The 27,488-nt window shown below is 42.2% G+C and overlaps 3 protein-coding genes across 4 annotated transcripts in view; 1 reads left to right on the top strand and 2 right to left on the bottom strand.

Moving 5' to 3' along the window:
• Positions 1-17,166, top strand: part of farp1 (FERM, RhoGEF (ARHGEF) and pleckstrin domain protein 1 (chondrocyte-derived)) — a gene marked incomplete at its 5' end in the record, with an annotated part of 57,050 nt that extends 39,884 nt beyond the window's left edge. The window contains 14 exons of the mRNA XM_080834441.1: positions 1,661-1,857; positions 2,646-2,735; positions 5,203-5,336; positions 7,549-7,630; positions 8,024-8,261; positions 9,191-9,321; positions 9,584-9,652; positions 10,088-10,177; positions 11,980-12,062; positions 12,601-12,713; positions 13,538-13,701; positions 16,061-16,168; positions 16,472-16,623; positions 16,999-17,166. Of these exons, the coding sequence (XP_080690567.1) occupies positions 1,661-1,857; positions 2,646-2,735; positions 5,203-5,336; positions 7,549-7,630; positions 8,024-8,261; positions 9,191-9,321; positions 9,584-9,652; positions 10,088-10,177; positions 11,980-12,062; positions 12,601-12,713; positions 13,538-13,701; positions 16,061-16,168; positions 16,472-16,623; positions 16,999-17,080 (1,733 nt within the window). The 3' untranslated portion in view covers positions 17,081-17,166. The remainder of the gene's footprint in view (positions 1-1,660; positions 1,858-2,645; positions 2,736-5,202; positions 5,337-7,548; positions 7,631-8,023; positions 8,262-9,190; positions 9,322-9,583; positions 9,653-10,087; positions 10,178-11,979; positions 12,063-12,600; positions 12,714-13,537; positions 13,702-16,060; positions 16,169-16,471; positions 16,624-16,998) is intronic.
• A 1,459-nt stretch (positions 17,167-18,625) lies between these two features.
• LOC308362648 (gamma-glutamylaminecyclotransferase-like) lies at positions 18,626-19,081 on the bottom strand (the record flags this gene model as incomplete). Its single annotated transcript, XM_080835377.1, has 1 exon — positions 18,626-19,081. The coding sequence occupies one exon, from the start codon at positions 19,079-19,081 to the stop codon at positions 18,626-18,628; it is 456 nt and encodes a 151-aa protein (XP_080691503.1).
• A 484-nt stretch (positions 19,082-19,565) lies between these two features.
• LOC308362568 (gamma-glutamylaminecyclotransferase-like) lies at positions 19,566-21,665 on the bottom strand. 2 transcript variants are annotated; one of them, XM_080835287.1, is made up of 3 exons: positions 21,631-21,665; positions 21,467-21,537; positions 19,566-21,018 (listed from the first exon to the last, which is right to left on the bottom strand). In XM_080835287.1, exons 2-3 carry the CDS (start codon positions 21,503-21,505, stop codon positions 20,518-20,520), a joined length of 540 nt encoding a protein of 179 aa, XP_080691413.1. In that variant the 5' UTR covers positions 21,506-21,537; positions 21,631-21,665; the 3' UTR covers positions 19,566-20,517. The 2 variants fall into 2 exon arrangements, with proteins under 2 accessions (XP_080691413.1, XP_080691414.1); XM_080835288.1 differs by having other exon boundaries at positions 21,508-21,537; positions 21,631-21,655.
• Between the last annotated feature and the right edge of the window lie 5,823 nt (positions 21,666-27,488).

Here is a 27,488-nt window from a genome sequence, read left to right as displayed (position 1 = left end):
CAGTTGTTTTGATTTCTTCTGTGTTTGACAAATAACGTAGCATAACTGATGGTACCAGGGTGGGAGGTAGAACATTGTATGACCTAAATGTACCTGCATTTGACACGCTCCTTTTAAACAAGCCAGTTCATTCACATGATGTTTTAAACCCAAATTTTATTTTTCTGTACCCTTACTGACACCCTCATCATAATGGACTCTCGGCATGTCTAATATCTTAACGTTTGGTACTGTGAGATTTAACAGTTTTTAAAATCAATGGTAATGTTCAAATCAAATGTAAATCAAACCTTTAATGCCCTTAAAGTAGGTTTACTAAACATTGTGTATTTAGTCTGAAATGCTGAGGAAGACATGCTTAAGGTCCATGCAGCCTAGTTTGTGCAGTTCAGATGTGGTATTGTGTTATGTGTCTTAAAATTCTGCGACAGCTATGTTTCACTGATTGACTTAAGTAAAAAAAAAAAAAAACTCTATTTGATTAACATCCTTACTGCAAGTAAAGAAACTTCTCCACTAAACATTAAGCGTGTACAAAAGGACTTCCTAGATCAGGGAACTTTCATAATACACTTGGCTTTTTCCTTTCTCACTTGTGATATATTTGTAAGTTTTGTCTTGGGGTTTCTTGTGGTGTTAACTGCCATTAGACTCCTTCCAACTGTTTTGTCCCAGCCCATGATTGTCTGTGATTGTCTTGTATGGTACACTTCTTAACATGGTTTTTTAACTATGCACTAGTCGCAATAAAAATTGAGTTTTGTTGAAGCACGACTCCAAGCATTTCTCGGGCCAGTGTTGTTTTGGGGTCTCCCCTGTTAGCTGCTAGCCCCCCTCCCTTGTCTTTGTGGTAGATTAGCACAGTAGGCTAGTTTTGTGCCGTGTTCAGTGCGTCTTCGGGCTTAAGTCTGGTGGTTGTGTGGGTCCATTCAGTTGTGTTACATGTGTTACCTGACAAGGTTTTTATGCACTGGCCTCGCAACTCTACCACCCGTTCCCTATTGCTCTGGATGCCAGGCTGGTCTCCATGCTAGCAGTGGCTTAGAAGTCCGTCTCAACCTAGCAGTGAGTTCAGAGGACCAAAGAGTATTGGGCAAGTATACTGCACATTCAGTTTGTAGTGGAGTAGTGTCTTTCGTAGACGTAGTGACCTGCATAGTTGAGTTGCTGTAGACTTCTGATTTATCACAATCTGAACCTGGGGGTTCAGATGAAGGTCAGAAACGGCCGCACTCTTACAGGTTTCAGATTCCTGGACAAATGATGACTCACTTAGCCCAGTGACTGTGCGTCTGGACGCTCATGATTAGCAAAGGCAACATTAGCTCATCTTCAAGGCACTCACTTTCCAAGAGCTCCTTCTCTCTGTTGCTTTCTCTATTTTACTTGTCAGATTTGGCAGTAAACCTGATACTTAATTCTTGCCAGCACTTTTAGCTTCACTAATGATAGATAGTCTGAAATTACTTTCTCTTTTTTTTTAAGCATGAAACTCATCAGAATTCTGTAGAGTAGACACACTCTTGCAACTACATCTCTCAATCAATGTTTCTATGTATACTTAACTGAACTGTTTTAATTTTGGACCGATTAACAGTGTAAATGTAAACACACCTTGTTCAGCTCCATCTTACTTTTCTTTTTCTCTGTCTCTCACCAGGGCCCCTGCCGAGCAGCCCGGGCCTGAGCGACTCCCCGGCTGTCCCCAGGATGATGATGGTGAATGGCCAGAAACAGCAGCAGACTCTCAGCCTAGGCCAGAGCCCTGATGGCCGGCAGCCCTCGCCCCTCACCAGCCCCTTGCTGACCGACGCCGGATTCGTCCGCACGGACGACGAGGACGAGGTTCGGAGGAAGGTTTGTCTTTCAGTGGGAGGGAAGAGAAGAGAAGAGTAAAGGGGGGTGGAGTGGGGTGTGGAGGATACAGAGAGAGATGGTGAAAGAAAGGAAAGAAAATATGAGGACAACTGAGGACCTTCATTCCTTCAGTCCTGTATACAGCCCTACTGTGCTATCAGTATGATGAACTGAGGACGTGCAGCTATAGAGACATGAAGAGAGATGGAGTCAGAAGGCTAGAAATAGAGGCAACGGTAGATATGGGCATGAATTAACAGGAATAACTGAAGTTGGCCAGGAATAACTGAAGTTGGGGTCCTTTAAACTCATACCCATTTGTTTTTTTGGATGTTCCCCTGGTTTCATCCTCCCCCCCAAAATAGCCGGAGACCCAGATAAGCCAACCTAAATTCCCTTCTATGTGGGACAGCTAGAAAGTACTGGCAGTCTTAAGTAGCAGTAGAAAGTCAATGCAAAGTTGATCTGGTGTCGATCTGGTGTTTTTGCATCAGTGCTAAAGTGGGCTCCACATGAGGTTGAGCCAGAAACCAAACAAAGTGCATGGCAGGGAGTTGTCCATCAGCACAGCTTTGGAAAGGAAATCTCTTAATTGATGTGTCGCCTTAGCATGTTATGGTTCAGCCTGTTAAATGACATGAGCCCAAAGTGGTTTAATACTCCTTTATCCATTTATTCATCTCTGTCTCTCTGTCTCTTTTACTCACTCTGTGTCTCTCTCTTACTCTCTCTATCTGCCTGTCTCTCTCGCTATGCCTCTGTCTCTGTGTCTCTCTTCCATCCCTCAGAGGTTCCCCACTGACAAAGCGTACTTCATTGCCAAAGAGCTGTTGACCACAGAGCGGACGTATCTGAAGGACCTGGAGGTCATCACTGTGGTAAGACCCTGCTGATGGATGAGTTGAGTCTGAAAATGCCGTTTCCCCCTCGACCCTCAGCACCATGTTGACACAGAGCAAACCGCGGCTGCCTGCTGCTACCCTGTTATACACCAGTACAAGGAACACACATTTCAGCTTCAGGCTTCCAATCATTTCAAACTCTGACTCGCTGTGTTTGGGAAAACGCTGCAAACCGGATTGCTTTGTGTTTGGGCAATTTTATCTCCCGTAGGCGACAGTTCTGGCAGACAAGTCTTTCTGGGAGACTGTGCTCAAGGCCGCTTGCTCGATCAAGATGAGCGTCTTGACTCACTCCATTTGAACATCCAAGAGGTCCCCTTAGGGCTGTTTATTAAGCAGTTGCCCGAAACATCAGCCTTTTCCTCTGCAAGGCACTGTTTTGACGACCAGGGCAAATATTATCACTTCTGTTGAAGACCCTTGCACCCGGAAAAGGGGCAGTGGCTGATTTATTTACAAGAACAAACAAACCGCCCTTCCCCCCACCTTTGTAGTTTTCCCACTGTTCCCTCTACGTTATCTCTACATTATCTCTCTCTCTCTCTCTCTCTCTCTCTCTCCCTCACTCCCTTACTTCTTGTATCTCCTCCTGGATGTCTGATTTTCCAGCTTCTTTGAAGTCTAGGGTGGTAGGGGCCACCAGAGAGTGTGTGTGTGTGTGTGTGTGTGTGTGTACAGATGCGTGTCTGTGAGGGAGCGACGCTTTTACACTTCTCATAAATATTTTCCTTGGCTGCGGGATCTGAAAGCCACCGTCTGCAACTGGTAGGGAGCCCCGCCCACTCCAGCCCTTTCCTCCACACTGAACAGCTGTGCTTACCTTCTGCCTTCAAAGCACCCTCAACCACATCATCGCTCCTCTACTCAGCCGCTTTCACTGGGCCCAAACACATGTCTCCCCCATCATCAGAGGTTTAGCATGTTGTTGTTGTTGATTAGTATTATTATTATTGTATATGTTTTGTTTTGCTCCACCCACATGTGAGAGGAAGTTGATTCATCTCATTAGTTGAGGTTACTGTTTGCAAGACTGGGATGGTTTAAAACAAAACAAAGCAAGAAGAAGAAAAAAACAGTAATTGCAAAACAGCAGTGATTTAATGCAAGAATGCAACCCAATTGTGCAAACAATACAAATTATTTCTGTCTCTGAAGACCTCCCTGAGAGTTGTGCACCAACTTTTGGCTTCCTGGGTTGTGGTGGAGCTAGCTTAGAGTAAGGCCAGACTAAGCCGATTTTCATACTTTCGGGAACGTATTCGGGTTTAGTCAATCGCTGCCAGACAAAGCTGTGCTGCGCTGTTCTACGGCCACACACACCCATTGAAACTGGTGAATATGCTGTAGTACATATGCAAGGCCTGTTGGTGGCGCTGTGAAGGGTGCTACCGGAAATGGAGAAGGAGACTCGTAGAAGAAGACGACAAGTTACAACTAGTTAAGTTGGTGCAGACAGTTCAGTTTGTCGCCAAGTAGTTGACCATACTGTGCCTTATACATTTCCTATGCTTAAATCATCATTGTTCGACCTGTATGTGATGCATTATGTGCATACCTAATGAAAGTAAGGGTTTTCATGAAGTTGCTACTGTGATAGATCGTGTGTATTAAATACCACATTTTGGGCTACCTTCTAGTGCTATTAGTAGTGATTAGCACGCTAAGCGGAGATTTAGCTATGTTCTGTTCTTATGTTGATACGCTGTAGTGTAGTGTAATGTCCACTATTATATGTATCTGGTAATATTAGTTGTGTAATTCAGTGCAGTGTAAATTAGTCCCCATAAAGAAGACTGCTTTGGTAACTCAGTGAATAAAACGTGCCCTTCTTAGATCGTTGTTTGCCAGCCATAAACAGAACAGAAGACTTACATTTTTTTGTTTTTATTGCGATTGGGAAGATGTACGTGACTACTTGACAGCTTCCAGCGTTCACGTGGGATAATTACGTCATCAGATTCGCGGATTTAAACCCGATTTGCGGCCAGACAGGCCCTGAAAGCAGGGTAGATTGCAACCTTCCCACTCTGGAGAGGGGATTCTAACCTTGACGGAAAGTAACGCTCCAAATGGCAGATTTATCTGGCCGGGAGGCCAGTTTGTCAAGTTATTTTCCGCAAAAGTATGAAAATCCGCTTAGTGTGGCCTGCCCTTTAGTGAATGGTCATCAGTCACTTTAAGTGCATTTCAAATTAGGTTTTTTTTTCATTGACATTTTGACAAGATCCACCAGTGGAACAATTTACAGCTTTGCGTGCAGCTATTTACTTCTACAGTTTACTCCTGTGGTGTTTGTAATGCACGTTTTTTAATCGCTCTGAAGTGAGTGGGTGAGTGAGTGGCTTTCTCTAAACAACATGATATGAAATGGTTCAACATCCGGCTATTGACCCTAATGCTAGATGTGTGTGTGTGCGTGTATGTGTATTTGTCTATGTTCCAGGCGCTCCATAAATTCATGTCGAAAGAAGAGGCCTTGCCGGACACGCTCAAGAATGTAATATTTGCCAACTTCGAGCCCGTCTTCAAGTTCCATGATGCCTTCCTGAAGGAGGTGGAGCAGCGACTGGCACAGTGGTAGGTATTAGTGTTGTGGACCTCGTGTGTGTGTGTGTGTGTCTGTGTGTGTGTGTGTGTGTGTGTGTGTGTGGAGGGGGAGGTGATCACTGCCTTTTTCCACACATACAAAAAAAACCTGGGGTCTTTATTCCCCAAGTAGGTTGATGATGGATCCCTCTCATGTTGGAGTCAAAACAGCAATTACACTGCATGAAATAGCTCTGTCCTAAAGGCTCTGAGCTCTTCACATGGGAGATGAAAAGGTATTGAGTGTCTTCAGTACCTGAGCCAAATCATGAAGATGTTAAGGGTTACAGGGCTTGCAACACACATAAATACCCTCCTGAGATGGGAGTCAGACTGACTCGTTTACCTGTTTTTACAATAAAAGATTGTTTTTTTTGTATATATTTATCAGTCAGAATAAAAGTAGTGTCTGGTTCTGGCTTCACATTAAAACGGTTTATTCTAAAGTAAAAAAAAAAAAGGTCCTTGCAGTGATTCCAAAATGAAAAATAAAATCTCCGCAATTAAGCCTTTGAAGTCCAGTGAATAATTCATATCAAGATGGGTAAGGAAACCCAGCAATGCTTTTAGCTGACAACACAATGGCCCCTAATGAATAGTGGCTGAAGTAAACCATGCAGTTCACGTCGTTAATTATTTCATTATCTGCCTTAGTGAGCACTCCCCCCTCTTTTTCAGTGATCCGTGGTGACCACGTCTAATCTGGTCCGTCTTGACCCCATGGGCAGGCTGCTTTGCTAATCTCTCTGCTGTCAGGGAAAGGGGACCTGTTCCATCATATCCAGCTTCAAAGCGTCTCAGGTTCACAGGTTGTCACGGCAACTGGGAGCCCAAGGCGATTGAGTGGTGTGGCAAGACTATGTTGGTCTCTCCTGGAGGGGCGGGGCTATGAGTGTGGGAGGAGGTTCCATCACTGCTCTGAAGTGTCTTATTAGCTGTACAGAAAGCCTCATATTATAGCGCCCATTACTATGGATGCCAAGAACAGTGACCTGAAACGGTCAGAGAATGCTTCTACTCCTCTGTTGTCGAATGCCCTACGGCCAACAGAGAAGTTTCTAGTTCATCCAGTTCTAATCAGTAATGCTGTTATTGTTCAAGACTAGGATGAGCCTCACAATCACATAACAATTCAATTGTTCCGTTATCTCTCAGCAGTCTCCACATGTCCGCTTCTCACTGAAGCATTAGGCGTACACACAGGAGAATGGGGCCTGGAAGTGGAGGGTTATTGGACCTTTGAAAGAAACACTACACACTAGTCAGCATATTTGTCATATCATGGTCCTTCCCGGGGCATCTCGGGAGGGGGAGACAACAGAAGGAACAGAAGGCTTTGTGAGTCGACCCGACAGTTTCATGATTTCTCACCGGGGCCCCCTTTTCCCCCTCAAAAAGAATGAGATCTGACAATAACAAATGGACCAAGCGAGGAGAGATTCCTGTAGCCCCCCCAGTTCTGCCTGTGTCGTTCTGCTGTGCCGTTCTGGATGAACCGTAATGTAATTTATCCCCATGCTGCCACAGCCCAATCTGCTGAGAAAGGCAGAGTCGGTTCCACTTGTAGGACACAGATAAATCACATCAATTTTTTTTTTGTGTCCTCCTTTTCGTGGTGTCTCCACCTTGGCTTGATGTTGCTGCTACTGACAGGTCTGAGCTGTGAGTTATACTGTGTGTGTGTGTGTATGTGTGCAAGGGGTTGGTCATGGAAGAGTTAATGCCATTGCTCTGCTCCAAAAGCCTGTGGCTGATTGAATGCTGCGCTGTAGAGTCCTCTAGTGGCCAAAACTGAGCATTACAAAAAGGCCACTCGACTGTTGCCTGCTGTGTGGCAACTGTTCCCATGGCATTGGGAAGAATGTTTCATGTGTGTTAGTAGGAGGACATTTAGTAAATCCTTTTGTATATTTTCTAAGGGGTCCAACTTGTACCTAGTAACTGAAAAGTAGCATTTTACCCCAAACTGCCAAGGTTAGGCCTAGTGATGCTTCACTTTATAAGGAGGCACAGGTCCATCAGTCTTTCTGTATTAAAGACGGCCCTTATTTCTTTCTGTGTGAGCCAAGTTAACTGACACTTTGAAACACCTTTTGAATGCAAAGATAGAAATCTAGGATCTCTTTGTAACGTGGCCTGAGTGAAAGAGCTCCACCACTACAAGCACTAATGGATGTGCCTCCCCTTTGCATTTCTCCACCAGGGAAGGCCGGTCCAACGCCCACATCAAAGGAGACTACCAGCGTGTGGGAGACGTCATGCTGAAGAACATTCAGGGCCTGAAGGTTGGAATGTCACTCGCTGTGTTGCCTTAAAACTGCACAGACTTTATTTGCATGTTGTTGCTAGCAACATGGTGTGGAGACCATTATCATGTCTAGCCAGCTGTAGGCACAAACACACCTTAATAATCAATACATTCAATTCTATTAATATGCAGCCTACATGTAATGTACTGTATAACATATCCGTGCCGTGCCATTCATTATTACATATACCTATAGTGGTATCAGTGTCAGTCAGTATTTTGAGTAGTGTGGTATTCATGGCTTGGACTTTAGAACACTTTGCTCTCTCTGTTATTTCACTCTCTCCGCCTCTTTCTTTTTTTCTTTCTTTCTTCTATCCACTGAATGTTTCTCTGCATCTCTCTCTCGCTCTCTCTGTCTTGGTCCCAGCTGATGACGGGTCACCTGCAGAAGCAGTCCGAGGCCCTGCTGGAGCTGGAGCGGACGTGCCGGGGCTCGCGGCGGCTGGAGGCGCTGTGCCGTGACTTTGAGCTGCAGAAGGTCTGCTACCTGCCACTCAACATCTTCTTCCTGCGCCCGCTCCACCGCCTCATGCACTACAAGCTGATCCTGGAGCGCCTCTGCAAACACTACCCCCCCACCCACGAAGACTTCAGGGACTCCAGAGGTACGTGCCACAATGAGAGGGTGTGGTTTGGTTAGTGGAGGCCAAAGGCATCAGTCTGAAGTGATTCGAGGCTGCGGTCGAATAAAGTCAAAAAGGTTCTAAGTTCTATGTCTTTTCCCAACCGCTTTTCCTTGACCTTGATAGAAAACGTCATGAGGTCATGGAAAAATGTGAAGGATAATTCATAAGGACTTGAGAAAAGACTATCGTGGTGCTAAGAGAATACAACTGCACTTTTTTTTTTTTTTAGATTAGATTAGATTCAACTTTATTGTCATTATACAGAGTACAAGTACTGAGATAACGAAATGCAGTTTAGCATCTAGCACTTAGACTAGACCATGTGATTATATGTCTGCCATTATTTTATTTATTTTTTCAATTGTTGGATGGCTTTATCCCCTTTCCGTTCGTAAAGGATGGTCCAGTGCTTAAGAAGCTGAGAAGCATTGAAGCACCTCCCCCTCAGCATTTAGAGAATTCGAACAGCTCTTATCATGGCTGCCACTTATTGATAATCCGGGTCATTTCACTCCGTTATGAACCTCCTTAAGCAAAAAAGACTATTTGACCACAACCCTACAGATTTCCTAACTTAAGAACACGCTAGAAAATACGTTAAGATGAGGCCTGTACAACATGTTCACAGCATCTGTCAATCATAAATAGACGCCTACAAAGTCCTATGCAACTGAATGATTACTTAATTCATTCATTCATTCGTTCATTCAGTTCAATTCATTGTTAGAACCCAGTTTTAGCATAAGACTAAAATGAAAGGAAATTACTCTTTGAAGGCAGCTTTATTGTACGTCAGTTTGGATCAGCATCTGAAGATTGAATACATGGAATTAAAGAAATGAAGTGAAGTAATCAGAAAAGAAACAGAAAGTTTTGTGAAGTATTTATAATTATTCTTTTGATTGCAGCTGCTCTGGCAGACATATCAGAGATGGTGGCTCAGCTCCACGGCACCATGATCAAGATGGAGAACTTCCAGAAACTTCTGGAGCTGAAAAAAGACCTGATGGGCATCGACAATCTGGTTTTACCTGGCCGGGTAAGTTTAGGTCAAATACAAGGTGTTTTAAAGTCTCCACTCTGCTGTACATTTTCTTTTTTTTCTTTTTTGTACACTGTGAGTGAAAAGTAACACTAGGATACAAAGCTGGTCTGTTTTACAAAGTCCAGACCCTGCTCTACCTTGAGAATAGGGCCACTGTGGTTTCCCCCTCGAGGTAATCCAGAGCGTGAATACAATTCTGTTTTATCAGTGTTTTTGTTCATTTAAGTGATCAGTGTTTTTTTTGTCCTGTTGGCAGGAGTTTATCAGGTTGGGTTGTCTCAGCAAGCTGTCTGGGAAAGGCCTGCAGCAGAGAATGTTTTTCCTGGTAATCGTTTTCTCTTTCTTTCTCTCTCTTTTTGTCTGTATCTGCAAATGCATTTATTGCATTTATTGTAGGAGCAAACATTTTTTCTCCATTTTTTTTGGATATAAAATATAAAAAACATTACATTTTACTGTAGGTTAAACAAATATAGCAGCTGCAGTTATCATAAAGTACATACTGATTATCTCTAGAAAGTTGATAACGATATCAGCAGAGGTGGAGCACGGCTACCACAGATGTGAAGACTGCTAAACAACTGAGCTGAGCTATTGCCTGCCGACTGTGTGAATAGACATCGACAACAAAGGACGGTGACCTTCATTGGGTCACTGCAGCATCCTGTGTGTGTCCGTGTGTGTGTGTGTGTGTGTGTGTGTGTGTGTGTCTGTATTCATCCTAGTCTATTTTTACTTTTTTCTTCCTGTGTGGCCTTAGTTCAATGACGTCCTGCTGTACACAAGTCGAGGGATGACAGCCGCCAATCAGTTCAAAGTGCACGGCCAGCTTCCTCTCTACGGCATGACGGTGAGTCATCATCACACCACCATCCTCATCATCTTTCTATCTGTTGATGTGGGTATCTGAAGTTGAGGGAGTAAAAGTGTGTGTGTGGCCAATTAGCAGCAAGTTTATTTGACCGTGGAGTTGTGTGAATGGCACCCTTTGTCCCGAGGTTCATTTGCCCATGGTGTCTTGTCTCGGACCTAGGAGATGGAAGTAGCCATTTAATGGCTGTGTTGGAAAAACCTGTGAAGTTTTAATGTGGAAGTGTGACTTCACAAAGTGTGTGTGTGTGTGTGTGTGTGTGTGTGTGTGTGTGTGTGTGTGTGTGTGTGTGTGTGTGTGTGTGTGTGTGTGTGTGTGTGTGTGTGTGTGTGTGTGTGTGTGTGTGTTTCACCCATGCACTCAGCCATCTGATAACATGTGTGTTCCCAGTAGTGGAAAGCTTCAGGAGCACAAAAGGGAAGGGTGTAATTTGATGGCCTGTTGATCTCAACGATCATTAAACTTACGCCAGATTCGCAGACTGTACCTTTTAAGTAAAGGATCGGAATAATCATTCCACCACTGTGTGTAGCTCGACTGTCTGGAAGAGTATACCAAGGATATTTCACTTTGACTGAAAGGAGGAACTAGAAAGAAAAAAGAAAAAAAGAATGAAGGCATGCTAGAAAGGAAGAAAGATAGTAAAAAGGGCAGACTGTTCCTCTGTGCTGCCAGTTATTCTAGAGAAAAGTGTTTCAGCATTTATATGGGATGTCACTCTGTCAACACAGAGGTTAACACGAAGCACTGAGGAGCTTTTTCTGAACTCAGTCTTCGTAGTTTGCTCTCTTTACAGCAAAGGTTATAGAGCGATCTGGAATCGTTTGCTCAACAGCGGCAGATTAAGCTGTCCTTGTCTGCCCAGCTTCAGGTTCCCACTATGCAAACGGAGCAAACTGGAGCCAATGGATTTTAATTTCACTGCTCCCCTCCCTCTGGGGCGCTCTCTTAATTGCACTCTAACACAAACAGAAGCAGCCATTGTTCCCTTGCATAAGCATGCTTCAGTAAGGAGTCAGGCAGTGCATTGAGTTGTCTTGGCACTCACAGCAGGATGGTTGGTCCCATGCCGCCACTATGTAAACTTATTAGACCATTGATTGGATATTAAAACAATTACAGGGGCTCAAACAGTATCGAGGCAGGGGAAATGTTATGATGGGTGCTTTGTGTGTTGCTGGTGTTGATGCTTTTTTTGCGTAGTTATTTTTGCGTAGGTAAGATTATCAGCTCTCCAGATATAGTGGGTCATTATATTAAAGGTGCAATCTGCTCCTCACAGTCCTTTAACAGGTTGGTTCCATGTTTGGCACTCAAAAAAACTTGCACTTAGACCTGGCTTTGTAAATGGGAATCAAACATAATGGCTGGGACAGAGTGATAAACAATTCCAGCCAATCAACACACATGCTCTAGGAGCACGGAAAGGAGGGGTGTAATTAATAACATCACAGCAACAACAACAACCTTTTGCAAAAACCGAATTACAGATTGCATCTTTAAGTACGTGCAATGTTTTGTCAGGACTATTCAAAACAGAGGAGTAGCTGTAGTTTTAGATTAGCCTGCCCCCTGCTGGTCAGTGCATTAGTGAATGTACTGATGGTTGTGCAGTCATATTTAACTCAACTTGACCAGTTTTAACAATTCTTTCAATTGTGTCTGGAGAGTTTATATATTTGTATGGCTTTCACGTTTGGTCTGTGTTGAAATTGTGCGTGTCTGGGTCTTGGTGGCACTATTTAGGACACTGATGTTTTGTGTCTGTCGGCTGTTCTCAGATCAGAGAAAGTGAAGATGAATGGGGCGTCCCTCACTCCTTCACCCTGTTCGGACAGCGGCAGTCTGTGGTGGTTGCAGCCAGGTGGGTTCCCCTTTGCAAGACACAAATTCACTGATTGAACAAACTACCAGAAAACATTTTTACAACACAATGTCATTCTTCATTTTGACGGTATAAGATATTCAAAATTCCCACATTGCTTGTGGAATGTTCTCTCAGTATAGAATTATTCCCTGCATTTTAATCAATCTGCACTTACTATTAGCACTGGCTATTCATTATCTACATAATTGCAAAATAATCTCCATTTTAGTCAGTTAGCACTGGGTGTTCAATAAATAAGGAACACTTCGAAGAAGTTCTAATTGAGTAAACCATACCAGATCAAGACCATGGCCTCCAGTGAAGGAGTCTTGTATTGGCCTCAACAGCATTGTTTCACAATGATATACAGCTGTCTTTACATTGTCCTGTGTATTATATTGCTGCATAGAAAATATAAACATAGTTTACTTAGTTTGTTTACTTACAGTCTACTAGAACACTTCGCATCAAGAAATAATGGAGCTTTGGATCATTGGTATGTCAACACTTACATATTTTCATTTTACTCCATCAGCTCTGCTTCTGAGATGGAGAAATGGATGGAGGACATCAAGATAGCCATAGATCTGGCAGACAATTGCAATGGACCTTCATCAGAAATTCTGAGCAGCAGTCTTACTGACAGCAGTAGGTTCCCTCCACTCCCCCCACCGTGTAACCACTTTTTTAAGAGTGACCTGTGCTTATATGCTATCTTTGACTGCTCGGTATTGGCCGGTGATTGTTTTTAAGTTAATACTATATATGTGCACTAAGTTCTGGATCCTTTTATGTGGCATGAGGTCAACATGTGTGGCTGCTGTAGTATATACTTGAAGTGTCTTCCAAAATGGCAGTTTAGAGTCTAGAGTTGACAATTATTGGTGAAATGATTTGAAAGCAGCATCACTTACTAAATGTCTATAACTTTGCCAGCATAAGAATTATGACTGTAGTTGGTGGCTAATTTGAGCCGTCATGTTGTTAGCCTGACTGGTCGGCAACTTGAGAAGTCTGGCACCCTGAAACCTTTAAATCCTCTGCACGGCTTTGTCTCTTACAGGTAGAGATGGTAACATTAACCTGTAAACGTCCCTCCCACCTTTGTTCCAGCATCTCTTGTGTCCCGTGTTCTCACTGGATTGGTGTCTTTTTCTTTAGAGATTTATTTTGGAGATTCATAGAAAAAAAAGGGTCTAACACTACAATATGTCTGGCCATGATGATAATCTTTTCCAAACTTTTCATTGAAATCACATGTCTAGGCAGTCTCTGGTGTTCTTTGCCTATTGTTAAAAAAAATGTAAAGACGCTTTATTGTTACACCAGTAAGTATGGATGAATTATGAGACCAACATTTTCTATGAGAAGTACCCACTCTCGGTGACGGTGACACATTTCTCACGTGAGAACAAAACAGGAACCCTTCCCCTCCTCCACCATTAAAGCGCTCCCCTTACTGAATTTCCCAGAATCCCCTGATGACCCTGGGATGGACCAGGAGTCCGAGGATGACCTGAGTGCCTCGCGCACGTCTCTGGAGCGGCAGGCGCCTCACCGTGGCAATACCACGGTGCACGTGTGCTGGCACCGCAACACCAGCGTGTCCATGGTGGACTTTAGTGTTGCCGTGGAGGTATTTTTCCCCAAGCCGTACCCTCATCTGTGTTTATGGTTGTATACGTGTATGTGTATGTCTGTATTTTCTGTTGTGGTCTATTTAGTGTCTTCTCCCTTCATCTTTGGTGTTTGGTGTATTAATCTTTCCTTCTCTTCCATCACTTTTTAATCGGTATGGACCTCCTTCGAGCCCTTCTTTGAGACCTTAGTTTTAAATGGCCTGAGATTGCACTTCTTATGCTAGTATACAGGTGCCTCTTTGATTTGAAAATGTTGACTCCAGCAAAGTAATTTTAAGTGCTGAATAGCCTTGTGTAGCATATAGCATGTTCTCTCTCACTTTTCGTCTGTCTGTGGGAGGCAGCTATTACACAGTGCGCTCTGGTTTTATTTACCACGCCACATACGTAAGGGTCTCACAGTGTATAGGGTCATGCCCTGTAGAGGCAGCTTACTGTTTTCTTGCTTCCTCTTTCTCTCCTTTCCTGTAGATTTCCATCTGACCAACTCTGAAAGTCTCACCTTTTTCCAGATCGGGACAAGCATCTAAAATGCTAATGATTGCAAAATGCTAAAAAGAACATACCCAGATCTGATCATTCTGAACAGTCACATCTCATATTAAATACATTACAGGTCAAGCAGCCTTGATTGTACAACTATGTGCTGCCTTTCTCACCTCAAAGTGGTGATGGTGCTGGTGGACTTTCCTAAATTCTTTTTTGTCCCTAAACTTCTGCATTTCTGCCTCTAACTTATGTGTATGTGGTCCTCTTTGTCTCTTTTGCCTTTCTTTCTATTTGTCTGTCTCCATCGCCTGCACGTCTCCTCGTCTTCCTCTCTGGTTGTATCTGTGTCTGCCTGTCCTCCCGTGTTAAGAGGACCCTAGGCCAGTCAGGGGCCCCGATGCCATACGGCTCCTCAGAGGCCAGGGGCCCGTGTCTGTCTCAGTGGTGTGCTGGTATCGAGCCCATAGCCTCTCCCTCAGTGACTCCCTCAAGAGTAGAGAGGTAATGAGAAGGCCTCGCTAACGCCAAGGGCTGTTTAGATTTCAGCCTCTTCTGCTTTCACTGTCCCCAGAACTGAAATGATAACTTACATTAGCTAAACCTTATAACCTAACCGCAAAAGTGCCTGTGCCAGTGTTGGTAAAAGTCTCCGAGAAGTTCATTTCAAACAGGTTGAATGGAATATGCCAAAGAAAAAAGAAAGAACATTTTGGATGGTGTACTACCATACATCATCAGTGACAGAAGGGGACGGTAGCAGAATAGAACATAAGATCCTCCCATAGAGCTTATCATCTTCTGTTTGTCATTTCTCTGGGAAGCGGCAGGCGTAGCGAGATGAAAGTGTTTACTGTACATTGGTTTGCCTTGGTTTGGCAGGGCTCACTGACACTACTCATTAAGAGCCCGTAGTCCTTTCAGATTTCTCTGCTGTAACAAGCATGTTCACCTGTCAGACTTTGTTTTGTTCAAGAGTGTCTAGTCAGTAATTACCAGGCCATTTATATCAACCACGCTTACTTTAAGCCTGGTCAAAGTCATTTTCAGAGAGTGCACGAGGCATGACTCTAATCACGTTGGACTGGGTATGTAAATCCAAATTGTGACAGCTGACAAATTTGTAAGTTGTAATGAAATGTCATAGTTCTCAGAGTTGTATGACATCAAGCCCATGTAATGTCTAGTCTAATTCAAGCCTTGTGCTCTCTGAAATGAGGATGCTCCATGGCAGATATCCTGAAGCTGTAATTATGCATTCAAACAGAGAGAGTGCGCCTCATGAAAGAATAAAACAAGTGAATAAATGCCAGTGGCATACACCATGAACTTCAGGTGAACCACAATATGTCAAACAACTGCAGCTCTTTGAAGCAGCCAAGGTTGGACTAGGTTGTGCTTTGGTCAGTGAATGCAGCATAGATGTTGAGGAATTAATTTAACAACAACGTTAGCCATAGTAAAATCCTACACAAGTGCTTCATGATTTAAAATAGATATGATAAATATGTAAAAAAAAAAAAAAAACTGAAATCATTTTTCCAAGATTCACTGATGAGCGGGGGCAGGGGGAGGGTAAACATTATTAAACAGATTCCTGATTTGTTTTCCACACTCACCAAGTCTACACTTAAGTCTACACTTCATCCAGAATGCTAGGGGTGATTTTGAGGGTTATGAGTGAGTTCCGTACCTGAAGGGGTTAACTCGTGTTGAAGCTAGGCAATATGGTGATCGAACGTCCAGTTTTCACCGTGCATACCACTGTGACATCATAGTGATTGTGTAGGCATGCAGATGTTATGAACTGTTTATTGATATAGCTAATGGTTAAAATATCTAAAGTTGTATTTGTCTATTTTCTTTTAGAATCAGCTGTCTGGGAATCTGCTGAGGAAGTTCAAAAACAGCAATGGCTGGCAGAAGCTTTGGGTCGTCTTCACCAACTTCAGCCTTTTCTTCTACAAGACCCATCAGGTTATGCCCCATCAACACTGGAGTTTATGTTGAGGAATATGTAGTTTAGGAAATACTTTAAAAAGTTGGACCATTGCCATAATGATATATGTGTATAGTGGACATAGACCCTGTCCCTTTTGAAATGAAACAAAACATTTTCTAATGTTGATTATTCTGGTAAACAGGCCTTTGCATATTAAGGATTTCAACCACTCCTGTATATAGTTCTGCTTATGTTTTAGTTGTGCTCCGTAAAACAAGTCACATTTTGGTTGGTTGGTTTATTTGAATGATTGATTTGATTTATTGGTTGAATTTCAGGATGACTACCCATTGGCCAGTCTTCCTCTGCTTGGGTACTCAATAACGATTCCGTCGGAGTCCGAGAACATCCACAAGGACTATGTGTTCAAGCTCCATTTCAAATCTCACGTCTACTACTTTAGATCCGAGAGCGAGTACACCTTTGAGAGGTACTGTTTCATTTCACGCCACATTCAGTTTCAACTTTATAGGAACAGATGTTTGTATTGGGCAAAGATTTCATGATTTAACATCAGGAGTAACATTCAGCAAGATAAAAAAAAAAACACATATTTTGATAGCAAATTATTGGCTTTTCGAAGCTAAATTGTCAACTACAAATGCTATATAGCGTAACCGTTGTAAAATGTTTACCTAATGCCTAAAAAAATCCCCTTAATATCAACGCAGTGGTATATGTTCATTAATATGTGTTTCACTGCTTCCTAACAGTGCACACCTGTCTTGACTGCAGCCTCTTGCATTGTTGCCCAGTAACCGTGCCAACGTCTCACTTTGCTGTTCTGTATTCTATCTGCCCGCAGGTGGATGGAGGTGCTCCGCAGTGCCACCAGCTCCTGCAGTCACGCCCGCTTCCACAGCCGGAAGGACCCCTACCCCTACTGATACCTAGAGCACCTGTAGGGGGAGCCTGGCACACTCTCCCTTTCCCCCACCTCTTCACAAACACATATCACTCCTAATCCTGCCACCCCAGCGAAAATAATTACCCACTGGCATCGCAATCAGGTTACTCTTCATCAAGCTGCACAGAGGATAAGCCATTCGTTTTTTAACACTCTTTTCTGCTCTGTGGCAGCATACCAATGGCCACGTCATGCTGTTCTGTCATTTGGATGGTCCCACACAATATCCTCTTTTTGTGTTGATTTGATTGGATTTTCTTTTTCACTTTACATTTCACAGGAATCTAAACAGTGTCTATGCATATCTGGACATTTTTTTATAATGTGTTGGTGCTGTTCAGTTGCTGGCATGAGACTACCACGGATACTTTCTAAGTGTTTCTACCCATTTTTTTGGAACCTGTTTGTTTTGTAGGTCGTCATTTTATACAATTTTTAATAAGGACTGTGAACCACTTTGCTTTTTTTTCTAAAACATAATGTTGAATCATGTTTCGTTTCTGTGTCCATTTCACTCGCAACACCAATTTTCCTATTTCTCGAAAGGACAGTTGCTGCCTTTTCATCCCTGTTCCAGTGCCAAAATATTTGTCTTTTATTTTTTTCTGAACGCTGTCTTTGCTTTCATATCATTTTTTAAATGTTGAAACGTTTACAAAGAACCATTTTAGAAAATAGTGTTTCCTCTACAGGAATGCGAAATAAAGAAAAACACCTTATGAATGATGGACCAATGGATTATATGTGGAAGGAAATTTATGATGGTCAGTGTGTGCACAATAAATATGACACTTTGGTCGTTTTAACTTAGTAGTAGTGATTGTTAAAACATACTCTACTGTAAATGTGTGTCCTTATCGTCTGTGTGCCAAAGTACAAAGATATAAAACAGTATAAAGAAAAGTAGAGTAAGCTAGGTATAATAATTCAGCACCACTTAATTGCTATTAACTGCTTTAGTTATTACTTTATAGCATTTATTTATAACCCCATATTAAAATAGTTTTATGTTCGTATTGTTCTTCTAATCCACTGGACACCCTGTGCCTTTCCATGACACTACAAACAGGTAGGTCAAATACAGAAAATGAACTCATGGAATCTCTTTCCCCTGTTTCACATAACTATTTTTCATCTGGTTGCTAGAATACGTGTTCTTTTGTAGCAATACAAAAGACACACACGGGATTATCTTATTTGAATGTCATCAGTCCTACCTACTCATGAAAGCAAAACATATACTGGAGATGTACCTGGTTTATGGAATGATGAAATATTACAAGCAGTAATATTAGTCCTGATCTCATTCAGATTTGAAACGGAAGAGGAGTGGTATCACTAAGCGATTGACAGGATCACTTTTAGCAAACTAATTTCTAAAACGCGGATTTCTTGATTCCAAACTAATAGTGCCCCAACCGGGGTGCAAAAAAAACAAACACACTAGCACAGAAAACCTCAGAATTATTGTGCTTGAGCTGGTTTCTGCTAAGAAGTAAAAAAAAAAAAAGATAATCAACAGTTTCTAAAAGTGAGTGGTGTACTCTAAACCATGATCGCCATATGCGTCATAATTCTCATAACTCTGCAGCTTCACCCATTCTGGCTGGTGGGTGGTGGTGCTGTACGTAAAGGCCTCTATCGTGCTCCCTGGAGTGTGGGCACAGCCAGCCCCATCTGCCCACTCCTCCACCTTCAGTTCCACCAGGGTGCGCTGGTACATATGGGGGATGAACTCAAAACAGTCCAAGAACTCCAGCATCTGGTCATCAACGGAGAAGATCTCCCCCTGGACGTGCTGGCCCTGTCCTGGAATGTTCAAGAGGAATGGAATGTTGCCTTCGCCAGCGATGACCAGAGGGAACTTGTCAATGGTGCTGGCTCGGCCACAGAAGGAAGCTGTCCCGTTGACAGGGTCCAACAGCCTAGAGTAGTTGGGCTGTCCCTTCTTCAGGGTCCCATAAACAAAGATTTTAGTCATCTGGACTGCTGGCAGCACAAAGGCAACTAATCCCTGCAAAGAAATCCAAACATGTCCTATACAGTCCTTCTCTCTTGAAGTCTCTGAAAATCAGGAGTAAAGATGTTCCACAGTCACGTCACAAGTTGAATAAATCGGTTCCTATCTAATCAAAGGTATATAAATGTAACTACCTTCAGCTGTAGCGGTGACTTCAAGGACGCTTTCGCACTTTTGTTCCCTGAAGTATTGAACTCTTGTTGTTAATTTTGTTAATGTTCAACCTGTCCCTGGTTGAATGTTAAACAGATGGATTATATTAGAAGGAAAACCATGGCGGTAAATTTAAAGTGATAATCTGTAGTATATGAAGAACACTGAAATAAGAACTTCCATAAAATAAGATCAAAATAAACAATCAGGGGATGACTTTCTCAATAAATTCCTTTATTTCAACAACTTTATTACTATTCCACTTTGTTCATTGTTCATTGTTCTAGGAGCATTGCCTTCATACAAACACACATTTCTTTCTCACAAAGACAACCAAGTAAAGTGCCTCTTAAAAAAATAGAACTACCAAGAGCTAGGTAGAATATAAAAAATCAAAAGCTGTTAGTCCAATAAATGAATCTGCTGTAAGTATGCTTCCTTCTGCTGAACGTCCACACAAACAATGAGAGCAGCGTTAACAAATAGACATAATGATATTTCTATGTGACGTCAAACCTACCTACTCATGACAGCCAGAGGTATAACAAGACCACATTACTATTCCTGGAGATCAACTTAGTTAATTCATTTTTTAAATATAACATGGAGTGTTATTGATGCCTGTCGATTAAAATCTCTGAAACAAAACAGGAAAGTAAGGAGTATGCAGTGGTGACCAGTACACTGAGTGATTGACAGGATGACTGAGAATGAAATCATTCCTGAAGTAGAAAGTGTCTAGAACCAAACAAGGGCTCCAATGCCCATTGACCCTACCCTGAGATACAGTACTAGTTCAGTAACACAACTAAGAATGCCTCTTAAATATTTTATAAATATTATTATTTATATTTGCGATTGTGTGATTTTCACTTAACAAGACAAAAAATAATCAAACAACTAAAAAATAGGCCATAACGATGTTTTGCAGAGCATCGCTTCATTACACATTGTTCGATTTTAAAAAGTGCTTCAGAAAATTGCTTAACTGTACTCATACTGGCCTTACTGGCCTACATTAGTCTAAGTGGCCCAAATCAAACCACTAAAGTAAAGGTTTGCCACATACATTTATAGACAACAGTAGATGTATAAACCTGATTTTAAACCAGACACTCCTTTAACCAATACAAGACCCTGATATTGAAGTGCTTTCCCCTCTGTCTATTCTAACTGAACTACTTTATCTACTACTGAAGATGATCAGATTCTGGAGCAACTGCCTTGTGAGACAGTGTCAGGCTCTAATCATCCCTGGCTTCACGAAAAACATACTCTAAACCATGATCGCCATATGCGTCATAGTTCTCATAACTCTGCAGCTTCACCCACTCTGGCTGGTAGGTGGTGGTGCTATACACAAAGGCCTCTATCGTGCTCCCTGGAGTATGGGCACAGCCAGCCCCATCTACCCGCTCCTCCACCTTCAGTCCCACCAGGGTGCGCTGGTACATGTGGGGGATGCTCTCAAAACGGTCCAAGAATGCCAGCATCTGGTCATCAACGGAGTAGATCTCCCCCTGGACGTTCTGACCCTCTCCAGGAATGTTTAAGAGAAACGGGATGTTGTACTTGCCAGCGATGACCAGAGGGAACCTGTCAATGGTGCTGGCTCGGCCACAGAAGGAAGCCGTCCCGTTGACAGGGTCAAACATCCTGAAGTAGTTGGGCTGTCCCTTCTTCAGTGTCCCATAAACAAAGATTTGAGTCATCTGGACTGCTGGCAGCACAAAGGCCACTAATCCCTGCAAAGAAATCCAACCATTCCTTGTTTCAGTCGTACTCACGTTAAGTCATAGTCTAAAGACTGAGAGTAAAGATGTTCTTACAGCCCTTTCACTGGTTGCATAATGTGAGTTATATCTCAACAGAGGTACATAATGTGAATTAGACAATCAATAGCTGCCTCATCTTTAAGAACATCTGCACAATATTCCACCATGATTCCTGATTTGATGGTCAGAGTGCCTGGGTTCAACCTTTTACTTGCACTCACTATGCCGGAGAATGCATTGAAATTTAAAAATATTTTGCAATTCGAATTATGGCCATTATGCAGCCTATGTGCAACATCGTGAGTTGAAGTCTAACTACGTATTTACTATGTTCAATGAGGCTTGTGTAACTAAACAGTGTTCCTAACCCCATATTTAATGGTAACGATATCGTTACTGTCTGTCAAGATTCTCTTACAAATGCTGAAGTTAGCAAAGATGTCGTTTTGCTTCTCATACCACTAATCGGATCGACCTGGAATCTGTGACCTGCAAGCAAGCAAACATAAAGTCACTTACATGCAAAATAAATATCATGTCAAGTAGCAGAATTATTTTTACAATTTAAAAGAGAAGTCTTACAGGTCCTATTATCAAGCCACCAAGTCTGTCCAGGAAGCAGCTGAAACAAAATGTATTCTTTCTCTGACGTTTATCACAGACGGATTAATTTAGCTTTCCACTGCCCCCTACCGTACAGGAGTGCAATAACACCCTTTCCCACTGATAACAGCAGGGCATTCTGACTGAAAGAAGTACCCAATAGCTATCAAAGTTCAGAGAGCCTTCTGATATCTAAATGATTCTGAATGTATGTGATGTACTTCTGTCTGGTTCATAGGATATATCATAATATTTAGTCTAATATACAACATGTTATCTCATTTCATTACTAATGACATTAAAACTCTAAAGGCCTATATATTTACATTTTTTTCCAACCTAAACCATATTTGGTACCTAGTGGTGTGGAGTCAATGTGATAACCAATGATACTTTTCTTCAAAAGATACTTTATATCCTTTATTAGTTTTGCAAATAGACTGCCGTTACCAGCATCTTGAATGCCAAACAAACAGCACATATCATTCTAACAGCACTAACCAAGGTCACTGTGCCTAGTTCATGTGCACACAAATGTTAATAGAAAAAAGGTATATAATGTGTTAAAGGGTATCCGTGTGTGGGAGTCTCCATTACAAAAATGAGGCATGCAGACCTGAGTTGATGAGTTTAACAACAGTGATGAGTGAGGAGTTTAAAGACAGAGTTAAGTTTAACAACAGTGATGAGTGAGGAGTTTAAAGACAGAGTTAAGTTTAATAACAGTGATGAGTGAGGAGTTTAAAGACAGAGTTAAGTTTAATAACAGTGATGAGTGATGAGTTTAACAACAGTGATGAGTGAGGAGTTTAAAGACAGAGTTAAGTTTAATAACAGTGATGAGTGAGGAGTTTAAAGACAGAGTTAAGTTTAATAACAGTGATGAGTGATGAGTTTAACAATAGTGATGAGGGATGAGTTCACCTTGTCACTAATGGTGTGGATGGGCTATGTAAGCCATGCATGTTACATTAGCCTCTGAAGTCTTTTCAATGCCTCGGGTTGGCACTTACCATTACCATAACCATAACCGCGTGAGAACACTGGAGTGGAGAATACATTATTGCACATACTGCATAAGGGTTTCCTTCACTTGGAAAGACTGCACTGCTGTGTCAGAGTTATGGACCTAGACCTGTTATGGATTCACTTTTGCATTTTAACAACAGTGATGAGTGATGAGTTTAACTACCAAGACGTTATACCACCTAAGACCAAGACGTATGACCACTTTACACTAGTTTTAGTCCAACTACATTGGCTCCCATGGTTCAGGGTTGATTTTTAAGATTGTAGAAATATATATTTCTCATCTCCACTCCACTTACACTCCATCAAGGACCTTAAGGTCCACATTTAAGCTTTTACTGATTTTTTCTCTGTCTAATTTTAAATCAGAGGATGGCCGAGCTTTTATTGTAATTGGTTTCAAGTTATGGAATCGTCTCCCATTTTATGTTAGATTTACTGCCTGCATAAAAAACCCACTTTAAACACTGGTTTTCCTTGGATTTTAACTCAGTGAAGCATTCTTTTTTAGCTGCACTTTGCCTACTCTGAGGACAGGCTTTTATATGTGCTTTTAGTCAGTCCGACGTTTATTCCATGCTTTTGTTATTTTTGTATTGTGTCTTTATTGTTTTGGTGTTTTTTTCTGTTCTTTTATCCATATTTATGATTTTATGATTAATGATTTTGAACATGTAATGTTCTATGTTCTATTAGTTATCTCTCACTTTCATCCTTTCACTTTCACTTCTTTTTCATATTGCCTATATACAGTATATGTTTGATATGTTTATAGTCTCTTTAGTCCATGGACCAGGGTGGACCAGAGTCATGTCCCCATTTTATCTTAGAAGACCCTCCAGTCCGCTTTTTCAATCCTTATGGTCTTTTACAAACCTCAGCCAGGCAAAGTACAACGTTGTCCCGGAAGAAAAACTTGCTTCCATTTGCTCTGACAATGTTCCCCAACTCTGAGAAGTGTTTTTTCCAGCAGGGCAATGCTCCATGCCACACAGCCAGGCCAGTAAAGGTGTGGATGGAGTACCACCAGATCAGGACCCTGTCATGGCCAGCCCAATTTCGAGACCTGAATCCCATAAAAAACCTCTGAAATGTGATCAAGAGGAAGATGGATGGTCACAAGCCATGAAAAGAAGCCGAGCTGCTTGAATTCTTGCGCCAGGAGTAGCATAAAGTCACCCAACGGCAATGTGAAAGACTGGTGGAGAGCATGCCAAGACACATGAAAGTTGTGATTTTAAATCAAGGTTATTCCACCAAATATTGATTTCTGAAATCTTCCTAAGTTAAAGCATTAGTATTGTGTAGTTTAAAAATGAATATGAGCTTGTTTTCTTTGCATTATTCGAGATCTGAAGACACTGCATCTTTTTTGCTATTTTGACCAATTGTCATTTTTCTGCAAATAAATGATCTAAATGACAATATTTTTATTTGAAATTTGGTAGGAATGTTGCCAGTAGGTTATAGAATAAAACAAAAATGTACATTTTACTTTATCACATACCAATAAATAGTAAAACCAGAGAAACTGATCATTTTGAAGTGGTCTCTTAATTTTTTCCGCGGCTGTATATCCATGTATGGTGGCCCTTAAGTACAATTTCATTTTTTATAACCCCTGACCTCAGATTGACAGTAAAGACACATTTGTCAAATTAGACATGTTTGTAAAATGGAGATGTGTGTGTGCAGTATGCTAATTTAAGCATGTCAAGTGGGGCCAAGTAAATATGTTCCATTAATGAGTAATGTATTAACTATATGTGGTTCATATTCATCTGGAGGGGAGACATTTTCCAGTGTGTCAGATAGTGTACGCTGTTGCATCTGGGTGGACAAATTTAATGAGAGCTTGGCCTCTGTATGACATCAGCTGAATCTGAATCAAGTTGAAGGCTACTGCGCAAGTCCTCACAAATTGGAAACAAACTTAAAAGCCGAAAAGCACTGCATTCCAAAATTAGAAATGTAGCTTATCTCTTCTGTTTAAATGAATACCAAACCATGTGAACGTGTACTCTGTCATGACCGCCGTGCCTTGTTGTGATGTGGAAAACTGAAGAAGCCTCATAGACATGGCAGGTCATCCATGGGTTACACAATCACTGCTGACCTTGAAATACCACGTTGGATACTTCTTCCACAGCTGTACCATATCAGCATGACAAACATTCCTCTCTGCACTTGTTACGTTAGTAAGCCGTGACTACAGAAGTGAGTCTTATCCAAATGTTTATTTGTCAGCAAACATTTTCTGCTCACTTAATGTGCATAAAAATGATGTCTATGTACTGTAGTGTAAACTGCAGTATGTCACATTTTACATCTTGGTGATACTTAAGAATGTGTGACAGATTCATTTTAATTTCAAAATCAGCATATGACAGTCTCATGTCATATTAATCCTTAAATGTGCTGCTCATGTGGTATGGTTGATTCTAATGTGTGAATGTTAATGTGCTGTAACTACATGCAAATTGATGCTTCAGCTAAGTGTACACGGGAACATAAAGCATGCGTACAGAACGACCTGTACACAAAAAAGTGACACCACTCTGGTGTTAAATCTATTTGACATTTCGCTTGAATGTGCGAGCTCTTACAGCCTCCCATAATCCCACCGCCACTTCATTAATGGCAGTCAAGAAATATAAAAGTCACAGGTGGGATGAACTTCATTCCCCAGCCATAAGCCTCTTAAGTGAGAGTGCATGCATGTGGAGAGTGGCGAGGGGGAGATACTGGAGAGATGATAGACATGCAGAGTCACTGTGCGCTGAGCCCAGTCGGCAAAGGTATTAGCGCCAGTGGCACATTTTCCTGCCTGCCCTCCAGGCCACTCAGGAGGACATGCGCACTGACGCGGTTATAACGGCCTGCTGTATAACCAGATCAGACAGCCTGCATTACTGCCTGTCCCGTGATCCCTCTCTCTCTTTCTCTCCGTCTCTTTCTCTCTCTATCTCTCTCTCTCTGTCTACCATCATCCTATTGCCCATCTCTCTCTCTCTTTCTCTCTCTCCTATGTTCCCTCTCTACCCTCTTCCTCTCTCACTTTCTGCAGTAGAAGGAACATCTGCGGAGAGCTAGAGGAGCGAAGACACCGCGTCTCTCCGGTGTGTTTCAGCCGTGCCCTTCTTGCCTGTCACACCGATGTTTGACAGGTGGGTGGTTTGCTGAAAGGTCAACGCATGGACTGGCTGAGTGGAACCACTCCGCTGGGCTGCGCTTGTCGGTTTGGTTTGAACACATCTGCTCTGATTGGCCTCTCTGAAGGCCTGAGTTTGGCATATGCTTCATCGAGAGGCGGCTTCATAAGGGGAGGGCATCCCTTGACTGGTATTCATAGAATTAGTCTGTTTGAAATATGCTTAAGCATGATCTTGTATCAGACAAAAAAAAAAGAAAAAAAAGAACTGGTGTTACGACGCTGTTAAAAAAAAAAAAAAAAAAAACGCAATAGTGGGCCAGACAATGAAAGGAGTATTCGCCTCTCAGTTCCACACCAGAAATGACACCAACAGCGTAATGAAAAGGATTTTTTATTACACCATCTGGTGATATTATCACTTGGGGAGGGCCGGTGAGACAGACTGAGGTGGGTATCTTGCCAGACCCTCTGGCAAGTTATTAAAGACAGGAGGCAGATGTCCAGGAGAAGAGAGGGAGGCTCTCTGTCGATTGGCCTGGAGATGTGAGCCCCAGTCTGGGTCTTTTGGCACCATTTGTCCCCTGTGAGTCAGAGCGAGATAAGGAAAAGGAAAGAGGCGGGAGCTAATTCTAATCTCCTCTCTTTCTTTCTCGCTTCAATATCTCATTTACTGTATCATATGTCTCCCTGTGAAAAGTCTATAAAAAGAGGCCAAGCTCTCGATTCGATGTGATTAAAACGGCACCTGACGTGGACACAAGCTTCATTTCGAAAACCCGTATCGACAGGCGTGTGACCTTGGCTGCCAGGACGCTGTTAGCTGGTTATGTTCACTCACCGGAGCTCCTGTCCAAAGAATTTTGGAAGCTGCTTCTCATTCTGCGCTCCGTGCATAACCTACGCGGTCTTCACGACGCCCAACCGAGAGAAAGTCAATATTTGGCTTGGTGTTATCCATCATGTCTGTAGTGAGCAATCAGAATATTTGTGCTGACCTCTTTGTCTCCACTGCACGTCAGGTGTGCTTTAGAGGGTTTATCTTCATTAAAAACTACACCGTGGAGAGTGGTGGAGGGGGGGCGAGACAGGGACGGTTATTTCTCTATATTATGTGTTTCTTCCACTGATCGCACGCCATGGAGTAGTGGGTGTAAGGAATGATGTTCAAGTTTCAGTTTCCCGAAGTATTTACTGAAGAAAGGTTTCTCACATTATCACACTTTTGAATAGTCGTGAATACACTGCATTTGTAGTACTGACTCAGTTGACGCAAGTTTTCGTTTCGGTGATTGGAATTAAAATGCCTATGACTCTTACATCCTTTCCTCTGGGCTATGTTGTTTGAAATCTATGCAGTGGCATTCCAGGGGCTTTGAGAGGAGAGTGAGAGAAAAGGAGAAAATGATCAACGTTCCTGATATCTTTATCCCCCTTTTTAATCGTAAACCATTCCTATCACCAGCCAATCACGTTTAAATCAAAGGCTGCCATAATGGATTTTGAAAAGTTATTCACAGCATTCTGATTCTCTTCCCTCAGGACGTGCGCTTTTCGAAGCTGAACAAATTGTTTGTGTCTCACATTTCGGCTGCTAATGCAATTAGTCGTGCTTTGCTCATTGCTAGGATAATGTCTAAGGCAGTGAAATCGCATT

Source organism: Sprattus sprattus, assembly GCF_963457725.1.
Source record: "Sprattus sprattus genome assembly, chromosome: 3".
Lineage (NCBI taxonomy): Eukaryota > Metazoa > Chordata > Actinopteri > Clupeiformes > Clupeidae > Sprattus > Sprattus sprattus.
Note: the sequence above shows the minus strand (reverse complement) of the source record. Positions and strands in the feature narration are given on the sequence as shown.